Raw genomic sequence first — 11,381 nt, 5'->3', positions numbered from 1 at the left:
AGGCTGTGCTGATCCAAAATCCAGACAATCATCCCCTTACTATACAGAAAATATTTTCGGAGGCACCCAGGGTTCTGCTGCACTTCTTCCATATGCTTTTGGAGACTACAACTTAAAAGCACCACATGGCTGGTGGTGGTGGCAGTGATGGTTGGGACCAGAGATTGTTATCAGGAAAAGCTCCAAACATAAGCATGCTTGGAAACATCTTATCTGACGTAATGTAACACGACAAACTGCAGAGTTAGACAATCCAAAATATGAGAGACAGAAGATTCCACATCAGTCCAGTAGAACCTGAAAATAATGACAGCAGAGACAACACTATCAACTGCCACCATTTGCTGCGCGATTACTATATGTCAGGCACTATATTAAGTACTTTATTATTTTTTATATTAAGTACTTTACATTCCATGCATTATCTCATTTATTCCTCATAACAAACACAAGTTGTCATTCAAGTTCGTTTGAAAATGTCAGTTAATAATGACATCTATCATTTATTGAGCTCTTATTATGTGCTAGGCACCAAGTATTATACATCCACCATCTCAATAGGTGAATGCCTACTAGGCACTAGAAAATGGGCTGGGATGACTGCCTTCCTGATTCATCCTTTAAGACTCAGTCCAAGGCATCATCTCTTCCTTCATTCTTCTAGTCTGAGTTAGGCACGCCCACTCTGTGTTCCTTCCATTGCCACCCTGTGCTTCCTTCACAACCCTTAACATATGTATTGTGATTGTCTCTTTACTTGCCAGTGCTCCCACCCCCAAGACACACACACACACACACACAAACACACCAACACACACACACACCAACACACACCAGACTTGAGCTCCAGAAGAAAACATTATAGATGTTAGGATGCGATAATGTATGACCGCCAAGAAACAGTTCGATAGAGAGACTGATGGATATGTTAATTAGCTTGATTGTGGTAATCATTTCACAATGTCTATGAACATCAAAAAATCACATTGTACACCTTAAATATATACAATTTTTATTTGTCAGTTATACTAAAATAAGGTGGGGGCAGGGGGTAAATAAATAAAAGGAGAACTAAAACAGAAAAAAAGAAAATGTTTGCTGACCAAGGAAGACTGTGTGGGGATATGGGCCCATAGGCAGCCAGATATCCTAAGTCTCCGGATGTGTGGGCTGCTTCCTCAATCAGCTGGCTCTGGCATCCCCCATCCACACCCCTGCAGTTTCCATCATGAAAGGGGAGTACACAGTCCCAGGCACCCATCCTGTACTTAATAAAAGGAAGGTGTTATGTGGTCTCTTGGACCAGCCTCAGGCATTGGGGTTGAAGATCAGGGGTGACCTGAGTATACTGAGCCTCAGCAAGGGTGCTTTGTCACCAAAGGGGTCACTTCTGCATTATCTATAGAAAAGGGGAAGTAAGCTGAAAGTAGAAGCACCAGGATGTCAACAACTGTTTTCTGGGATGGTTTTCAATGTTCTCTGTGTTCTTAAATTTTTAACCATAAGAAAGGGGGTGAAGTTGGAATAAAATTTGCTCTTAGGTGGCAGAATTGTGGGTGAGTTTTGAGACTTCTTCATACCATCCTGCACCATCGATTTTCTAAAATAATCTTGTATTACTTTTATAATAAAAATATTTAATTTGTACAGGTAAAACACCCCAATTGGCACATAATAAAAGTAGAAAGTCACCTTCCTTTACTCCTTTCCTTTGACACCTAATCCCACCCACTCCGTAGAGGTAACCACTGTCAACAATTTAGTTGGAATCCTTCCACAGGGAGATTTCCTTTAATTTAAGCAACAGGAAAAATGTGTGAATTTCAAATAGAACAAATCTCATTTGTAATAGAAGGATGAAAAACCCAACTATAGTAAAATAAATTAGTGTTTAAAGGACTAGGCTTGCTAGCTGCATCAGGGCTGACCTCGCTGAGAGGGTGAGACTTCTCAGGAGTCTGCTTTCCCCTGAGAATAGAAGGAGGAGAAGAAAAAAGAAAGAAAGAAAGAAAGAAAATCTAGAAAACCTAGAGATTCTTGAGGACAGGGACCTTATACTTACTACTTCTACTACTACTTATATTTTCTAAAAATATTATAATGGTAACCATTTAGTGAGCTCCATGAGGAAAGAGTAAAGAAAGAGGCCCTCAGCTGAGATGAAGAAATCTAATACAAGGGCACATTCACACACCCTTCTGTGCAAATCCCTTTCACTCATATACAACCACACTCAAACACCTCCCCCCGCAACATACACAATATCCACACATAGGCAAAGCTCCATATAGAAATATATTCATGATCAGAGACTCAAATATCCTACATACATACGTAGGATCCCATTTAAATCGGTTGCTAGTTAATGTTTTTTTTAACACTTGTATATAAGCGTGCATCCAATTACTTTTGTATTACCAAAAAAACTGAAAGAATGGATGGACATTGAGATAAACCGGTACAGCTCCCTATCTGCAAACAGTGGTATCTATAATACTTGAGACCTGTCTATCTTCAACTTGATAGTCCCCAAAGACAATTTTAAAATTTCCCCCAGTTGCCCACCCTCATATTTTATTTCCCCTTGATCAATCAATCAACAAATATATATTGGGCATCTGCAATGCCCAAGCACTGTGCTAATAAAGCTTGTGGAGACAACCTATTGACATCCATCGACACATGAATAAAGAAAGAAATCGTGGTATATATACATAATGGAATATTATTCAGCCTTAAAAAAAAAAAAAGGAAAATCCTGCCATTTGCAATAACATGGATGAACCCGGAGGACATGTGGCTAAGTAAAATAAGCAAGACACAGAAAGAAAAATACTGCATAATCGCATTTATGTGTGGAAACTAAAAAAGTCGAATTCATAGAAGTAAAGAATAGAATGGTAGTTACCAGGGGTGGGGTGGGGAGCTGGGGAATGAGGAGATTCGGGTCAAAGGATACAAAGCCTCAGTTATGTAGGATGAATAAGTTCTAGAGATCTAATGTACAGCATGGGGACTATAATTAATAATACTGTGCTGTATATTTGAAGTTTGCTAAGAAGATAAGTGTTTCTCACCACACACACACACAAAGGTAACTGTGTGAAGAGATGGATACGTTAATTAGCTGGCTGTAGTCTATGTATATGTATATCAAAACATCATGCCATTTCTCTAAAATATATACACTCTCAATAAAAAAAATTTGAACAAAACCAAAAAGCTTGTGGTTGGGAACATTATAGCTCCCAAGCCTAGCTATCTATAAGAATCACCTGGGGATCAATGGAATAGGAAAACAAACTGGATAAGGAAAATGTGGAATACTACTCTGCCATGAAAAAGAATGAAATTCTGTCATTCACAGCAACACGGATGAGCTTAGAGAAAATTATGTTAAGTGAAATAAGCCAGGCACAGAAAGAGAAATACCACATGTCCTCACTCACAAGTGGGAGCTAAGTTACAAAGAAAGAAAGAAAGAAAGACCATAATAGAACATTGAACTTTCAGAAGGAGAGAACAGACCTATAGTTACTAGAGGTGGGAAAGGGAGAAGGGAAAGGGAGATAGGGAGTAATTGGGTAAGGGACACAAAAAGTGATTACGATTTGTAATGATGAACATGCGAATAATATTGATTTGATCATCACATCCTGTACACAAATACTGATAGTCAACTCTGTACCCCATAAATATGTATAAATAGAAATAATTAAAAGAATCACCTGGGGATTTGTAAAAAATGTAGATCCCTGATCTCCACCTACTGACTCCTTGTGCTTGGGGTCTGTTTACCTTGTTATGGGCTGAATTATGAATTATGTTCCCTCCTCAAATTCATATGTTGAAGTCAACCCTTCAATACCTCAGAATGTGACTATCTTTAGAGATGGTTTTGAAAAGGGTAATTCAGTTAAAATGAGGCCCTAATGAATATGACTGATGTCCTTATAGGAAGAGGTAATTTGGACACAGACACATGCAGACAGACCATGTGAAGACACAAAGAGAAAACAGCCATCCATAAGCCAAAGAGAGAGACCTCTGAAGAAACCAACCCTGCTAACAGGACTTGGATTTGCAGCCTCTAGAACTGTGAGAAAATAAATTTCCATTGTTTAAGCCACTTGTCTGTGGTACTTTGTTATGGTGGTCCTAGCAAATTAACACAGGTTCCAAAATAACCGAGTTTTAAAAATAAACTTCTCAGGTAATTCTAATGTAGCCATTCTGGTGCCAATCCAACCAGTTTGGTTAAGAGCATAGATGGGGCTTAGAGTCACCCTGACTCAGGGTCAAGTCCCATCTCTTTCACTTGCCAGCTGCGTAACCTTGGAAAACCATCCTGTTTCTCTGAGAGCTATAAAACAAGGCTGCTTCACAGGCTTGCTGTGAGAAATAAAAATGGTTGTAAAGCCTGTGGCACAGGGCTTGGCATATAGTAGGGGTTCATTCATGTTAGCCATTATCAATATTATAGGGGTGTTGGTCGAGAACAGGGATTCTTAAAAAAATCAGAGAGTAAATGAACTTAGATGGAAAAATATGACATCTTTATTTTCACCAGCCTCTAACTGAAATTTAGATTTCCTTCAATTACAAATTCAGAGAACAGATCACAGTAATATTGGCAGTATGCATGACCTTGTCACCAATAGAAATCATGGACAGTTCTATGTCACTTTACTGTATCTTTAAATATTTATACATTACAGGTATCTTTAATATTTCTACACTCATCATTACTTTGAAGTTACCATGGTTATCAGAGTTGCATCTAGATTTTGTTATTTATTACATTACATTACACTATACCACAATTTTCTGGGTTTTTTAAAAAATATTTTGATAACTGCATTTCATTGGTTTCCTTTGTAATCCTATGTATTTTATTTTACACATCTAAAAACATTGTTCTGAGAAGGGGTTCAGAGGCTTCACTATACTGTCAAAGGAGTCCTTGGTGCAGAAAAAGGTTAAGAACCCCTGAACTAGAAAATCGTTACCAGCTCTCACAGTCTACAAATCTGTGATGAACAATTGTGAAGAATAATCTGATTTCCTCAGTTAAGAAAAGTTAACAAAATTGAAGATCGATGGTAGGGAAAAGGACTTGCATAAAAATCACTGTTATGTGCCTTGATTTAAACCTAACTAGACTGTAAGTGTTTGAAGGATAGCTATCTATTCTCTAGATGTCCTATATAACCTCTTTACACCTCTATTTCCTTGTCTCTTAAATGGGAGTGATGGTAGTATCTAACTCACAGGATTGTTGTGATAATTAAACTGTATGATGCCTTGTAAAGCACTTAGCACAGTGCCTTCCATATGGTAGGTCATCAAATATTTAGCTGTTATATTATACCAGATTTGTCGATTTCTTTCTTGGCTCTCCACACTACAAATAAAAGTCTTTAAATATATTAGTCAGTAAGTCAGTCATTGATTGCACATGTTTTTTCGAATATGCACTCATCTTAAGACAGATGTTATGCTTTGTAAATGTTTGATAAACCTGTCACTTAAAATGTCACCTAATGATTAAAGGTAACAGCTTTAAAGTCAGAAAGCTGTGGGTTCAAATGTGGACTCCACCACTTACTCCCTTTGTGACCTGAGAGCTTCTTTAACTTTCCCAAGCCCATATTATGACTGGAATCATAATATATACTTCATAGAGTTGTTGTGAGTATTAAATGAGATAATATATGTAAAGTGTCTGGCATGTAGCAAGGACTCAGTAAGTAATACATATTCTTTTTCTTGCTGATTTCTAAATGCATTGCAACCTTATGAAGTGGCGGAATTTTCTCATTGTCTCCCACTAGGTCTCCTGAGACCTGGTCCCCAAATCTCTTTCCAGCCTCAACTCTCACCATTCCATCTTTCACATTTTATTCTCCCGCAACACTGGACAGCTTTGTAATTCACACCTGGCCCCCAGCATGCACACTGTAATCAGCCCCGGGCTTCTGTTCACTTCTAGTCTTTCTACCTAGATTGCCCTTCCCTCCTGCCAGAGCTAACCCCTCCTCCACCCTTGTCACAGCACCTGCTTCTCTCCCCACACCCTTCCCCCACCATACATACACCAGGCCTCTGTCATCACTTACCACTGGTACTGTTTTTGTCTGTCTATGTATCTGTTTTTCCAGCTAGACCATGAGTTCTTTGTGGGCTTGGGCTGTGTTGTATGTACTTCTGAATCACCACTAACACTGTACCTGGCCTAGGGCAAGTGGAGAGTAAGTGACTTTTGAATGACTCAATCTGAGAAGGATGTGCCCCTTATATCCCCTTTCTCTTCCACCCAGAAAGCCACCAGCTCTGTCTGGAAGTAGGGCCCCCCTCTGCTCTCTGAGTTTCTGCAAGAACATTTTGCTGCTTAGAGTGTCTCCATCTGACACAATATATGTCAGCAAAGCTTCACAGGGGGGAGCCAAGGTGGCCCTGCCCAGTCAGCCTGGAGATATGCAATATGTCAATACAAGCTGAACATGTAAGCGAATACAAGGCACCTCTCTGAACTCTATCTCTGAACTATCCAGAATTTTCTATATCCCATTTATATTTGCTCTTGATCAGCCTGGATGTAGTATGCAAAGCTGTACTGAATTATTAACAATACTGCTTGACAGCAAGGACTACAACAAGGGAAATGTCAAGGGGACAAAATCTCGAGTTTAATGGTGCCAAATGCCAAGAACGGAATACTTCCACCAGGGCCTCATCCCAAGGTTATGCACAAAGATAAGAGGACTCAAGGAAATATAGAAGCAAAAGGCCCAGCAGCTCTCCAAACACAACTTAAATAAACATTTATGGAGCTAATATATTTTGTTATACTGTTTAACAAAATAATTATAAATAAGAGGAAAAATCATAAACACTGTAATTAAAAAACAATTCAGTAGGCTATAAGTCTATACAATGTAGATGAAATTTCATATTCTACTACCTCTTCTGGCTTTTACCCAAGAATATTAAAAAAAAAAAAAATACAATGAAGAAGAAAAAGGGAAATTAATGCATCTAAAGGATTAGCTTTTGAGAGAAGAAATAGAGACTCCTCAGCAGTCTGTGAGAACACAGGGACCGTACTCTCAGTTCTGCTGGTCTGATCAGTGAACCCCCAACTTCTCTTTCATCTCTGACCTTGGGATTCTGCCAGGAACCAGCGGTACTGCCTGTTTCTGGTTTTCTGGCTACTGTAGCAGAGAGAGCACTGCCCCACCCCATTTCCCTAAATTATAGGGCACCATATAAACCCCACAGGGCCTTGGAAACAGGAGTTAGTCCGCTGCCCTTTGCTCCTCATCACAGGGCTGATGCTTGTGGCACCCGAAGGACATTTCAAAGCTATGGAAGTCCAATCTGCAGGGACTAAGGCAAGTGCAGCTCCACTAGAAAGCGTGGCTCTGGCCCTGTCTGGTGACCCTGCCCCATAGCTTGGCCGTGGGGCTCTCTGAGCATTGGAGTTCTGCCTTCTATTCCCTCCCACTCTCGGAACCAATGCCCTGTGGATTCCACTACGAGGCACCTCTGGTGTTTCCCAGTGATCTCTGTAACACAGACAGGGAATGTTCCATGTCTTGCGCTAGAGGGCAGGATATACCGCTCTATTTCAAAGCTACGGACTGGTGAACGAAGCGAACTGAAGAGGGGGGGTGGGGACGACTGACCAACTGAAATATATTTGAGTTTTAGGTGAAAATTGAACATAGTGAATATTTTTAAAATTTTTCAGGAACCAGTAATTACTGAACCTTACATATCCAAAGTATTCCAAGTCTCAAAGTCCTGAGTTACCCAGGAAGCCTACCACTTGCCCACCCCGCACATCCCCTCATCTCACAAAGTTGGGGTATGAACCAAGGCACCAGTCTGCCCCCTACAGACTTTACCTCAGGCCAGAATCACCCTCTCCTCAGAGCCAAGAACCCCTGTGGCGGCAGTTGCATGCACGTTACTCCTATCCCCAGTGCGCCTCAGGCCCATGAACAGGGAATCACCACATCCCGAGAAAGGGTAAGGAGGGTGGGGATCCCCTGAGGCGGCAGGTGGGGTTCAGAAAGAGTGGGGAGCAAGTTTGGAAGCATAAGGGAAGATAAGCAAAGTGAGGAGAAAGAGCGGTTGGAGAAGTGAGGGAAGTGAGGGAGAAATAAAACGAGAGAAATGAAGGGGGAAAGAGAGAAAACTGAGAGAAACAAACGGAAAGGGAGAGAAGGGAGAACGAGAAAATAGAGAAAAGGAGGCGAAAAGAAATAAGTAGAGAAAGGGGAAGTAGAGGAAATGGGTGAAGAAAGAGAAAAAAAGAGGAAAAATGAGGAAAAAGTAGTGAAAACAGAGGGAAAAGCGCAGACAGGAGGGGAGGATTGGGACTAGCGGGAAAAGCGGCAGAGCTGAGAGAGGCCTGTGGGGAGCCGGCATTCGGGGAGCCAGGACAGAGAATCCCGCAGACGGGGTTCAGGGAGGAGAGGGGAGAGCGACTGAGGGAAAAAGAGGGGCCGATAGGTGAAGTGAGAAGAAAGAGGGACAGAAGCCGAGGAGGTGTGAGCGTGTCTCTGTGAATTTTGCTTAAGGCGTGCACTGGGTTCTCCTGGCGTGCGCCCGGCCCTCTCTGACTCTCCGCAGAGGCAACCGCTCTCCTCGCGGCCCCCCAAAAAACGGGCTTATGGAGGGCGGAGATCTAAGACGACGAGTGAGGCGCTTTCGAGAACGGCGTCTCTCCAGTAGGGGGACACTTTCGCCTTGGAAATAGAGACATTTGCCCTCCGGCCAAGCTCGAGACCCGCGAGGCCGGGCGACTATTGGGGTGCAGCGGCCCGGGCCGGCAGCTTCCAGATTTCTGGAGGAGAATGAGCCTTGAGCGCCGAGAGAGCCGGGGCCGAAGCACTGGGCGCGCGGACAGTGAGAGAGCCGGGCCCGGCTCCCAGAGCGCCGGCCGGGGTGCGAGCGGCCGCGTGGGTGTCAGGGCGCCACGGTGCGGTTGCGGCGGGGCGGGGCGTTGTGGCAGCACCGAGCCTGCTCCGGGGCCCGCGCACGCCACCGTCCGGGGAAGCGGCGGCGGCGAAGCGTCCTCCGCCGGCCCCTCTGGGGTCATTTACATGCTGTCACAGCCCCGCGCTCAGGCCAACGGGGTGCAGCTCGCTCCCTCGCTCTCGGCTCCTGTCAGCGCTCAGCCGGCAGAGCCCAGGGGAACCCGAGAGCCTGAGAGACTGCGCCGGGGAGGGAGGGAGGGAGGGAGGGAGCGAGGGCGCGCCCCGGCTCTCCCTCTGCCCTGCTGCCCGCCCTTCCTGCCGCCACAGGTCCGCCCCGAGCCCCGCTCACACTTGGGAAACTTGGGACTGTGCTAGGCCCGCGTGTGGCACCTCAGGGGGGGCGGCCCTAGCCTCCAGAGGAGGGGGAGGAGGAGGAGGAGGAAGAGGAGGAAGTGAGCCCGAAGGATCCGCTCAGAGCTGTTTGTCCAGCTGTTTCTATTCGCACCCGGAGCAGTACAGCCAGAAGGGGGCCGAGCCGAAGGTGGCTGGCTTTAGGCGCTAATTTCCAACTCTTCTCGCAGCTTGTCAATTCCAGACACCCTGGAGTCCCCTCAGGCCAACCCGGAGGGCGCGCACCTGCCAGCCGCCTCTGAACTCGCAGGCCAGGCGGCTCCTGAGCCTGAGACGATGATGGCCCAGCCCAAGATCGACTGTCGCTCACCTGTCGGCCTCGACTGCTGCAACTGCTGCCTGGACCTGGCCTACCGGAGCGGGCTCGAGCGAGACGGCAGCGGGGAGAACATCCCTGGCAGCCCCACCGTGAACAACTTTCTGCAGCTGCAGGAGAAGCTGATCTTGGAGAACCTCAACACCGACAAGCTCAACAGCATAATGCAGCAAGATTCTCTAGAGCCGGTGCTGCAGGACCCCTGCTACCTGATCAACGAGGGCATTTGCAACCGCAACATCGACCAGACCATACTCTCCATCCTGCTCTTGTTCCACAGGTGGGTGGCTGGGCACACGGGTGGGTACGCGGCCCGGCTGGCACCAGCCTCTGCTGGACCCTCACCTCTGACAAAAGGGGCAACCAGGAAGTTCACCAGGGGCACTGGGGAGGTCGGGCTTACAGGCTGCCGTAACTGGACCTTGAGGCTACCTGGACTATTGGGGAGCTCAGGGGAGACCTGGCAGGTGCCAGCCCTATTTTGAAGGGTGCCTGCAAAGGCTTTTGGAGGGGGATCCTGGGGCCCAGAAGGTGGGCAGACCCTAGATGGCTTGAAGGTAACTAGCAGTACCCCCTCCTCAAATGCATACATTTTCATGGTCCCATTGGAGATCCTGCCATGGAGTCCTCTTGGGATCTGAGTTCCACCCTTCTCAAAAGTCCATTTATAGATGTGCAAACTTGGATTGAAACTGCAAGGGCTTTTAAATTACTGAGTGGCCCTGACTAACGTTGAGGCAAGCAAAATGTCAAGACAAATTAAGCTGGTTGCTCAAGGGGGTGGGGGTGGGGAATAAGAAAAATCAGACACCTGTGACAATTTCTTGAGATTCCGGGTGAGGAGGACCCAATCACAGCCCGTGGCGCACTTGGTAGAGTGCGGCGCTGGGAGCGCTGCGACGCTCCCGCCGCGGGTTCGGATCCTATATAGGACTGGCCGAGTGCCGGTCACGAAAAGGACAAAAAAAAAAAAAAAAAAAAAGGATCACAGCCTTTGATTTCAAATGTAAGCTTAAAGCTTAAAGCAACCCCAGAGAGCATCGTAGGACAGCTCCTTGAGCGCCTCAAGAACTATGTGTGGCAGGAGGGTGAATGAATCCACGTCGCTGCAGGCGTGCGTTTGAGCACCAGTCAGACTTTCTAGAAATCCTGCTGGGAAGGCAAGGAAGAGAGAGGGGAGGGGAGAAATACAATGGGGAGACCTAAGGTGGCTGCTGTCCCCCAGTCTGACATGCTCTGGTAAGAGCCAGTCTCAGGGAACAACTGAGGCAATTTAGAGGCAGGCGAGGCAACTTCAGGAAATCCAGCCATCGTTTGGCGTTCTTAGCGCTGTAGGGACAGGGCATCGGTGCGTGTGTGTGTGTGTACAGGGGTGGATTTTATTCTTGCTCAATGACACAAGTTATGTAAGAGAAAGACGTCCCCACAGTGGGAGACCTAGGTTGTAGTAAAAGTTATGGCTCTACCTTTCTGTATGAGCCTGAGCAAGTCGCCTGACCTCTCTGGTCTCTCTAAGGTTCTCACTCGTTCTGAGATTCTAGGTTGTGGGCAGGTGGTGTGCCCAAAATCATAAGAAATTCTGAGCACCCACAAAATATTTGGATGGCAGTGAGACTCAAATAGGACATTTTAAAAGCAATCGAGAAAGGCAGGAGTTACCCTCACTT

At 45.4% G+C, this 11,381-nt stretch overlaps 1 protein-coding gene across 1 annotated transcript in view; it reads left to right on the top strand.

The window, feature by feature from the left end:
* Positions 1–9,082: 9,082 nt before the first annotated feature.
* TSC22D3 (TSC22 domain family member 3) overlaps positions 9,083–11,381 on the top strand; it is a 59,953-nt gene continuing 57,654 nt past the window's right edge. The window contains exons 1-2 of the mRNA XM_063083920.1: positions 9,083–9,314; positions 9,569–9,994. Coding sequence (XP_062939990.1) covers positions 9,675–9,994 — 320 coding nt within the window. The 5' untranslated portion in view covers positions 9,083–9,314; positions 9,569–9,674. The remainder of the gene's footprint in view (positions 9,315–9,568; positions 9,995–11,381) is intronic.

This window comes from Cynocephalus volans, chromosome X, assembly GCF_027409185.1.
Source record: "Cynocephalus volans isolate mCynVol1 chromosome X, mCynVol1.pri, whole genome shotgun sequence".
NCBI classification, from domain to species: domain Eukaryota; kingdom Metazoa; phylum Chordata; class Mammalia; order Dermoptera; family Cynocephalidae; genus Cynocephalus; species Cynocephalus volans.
Note: the sequence above shows the minus strand (reverse complement) of the source record. Positions and strands in the feature narration are given on the sequence as shown.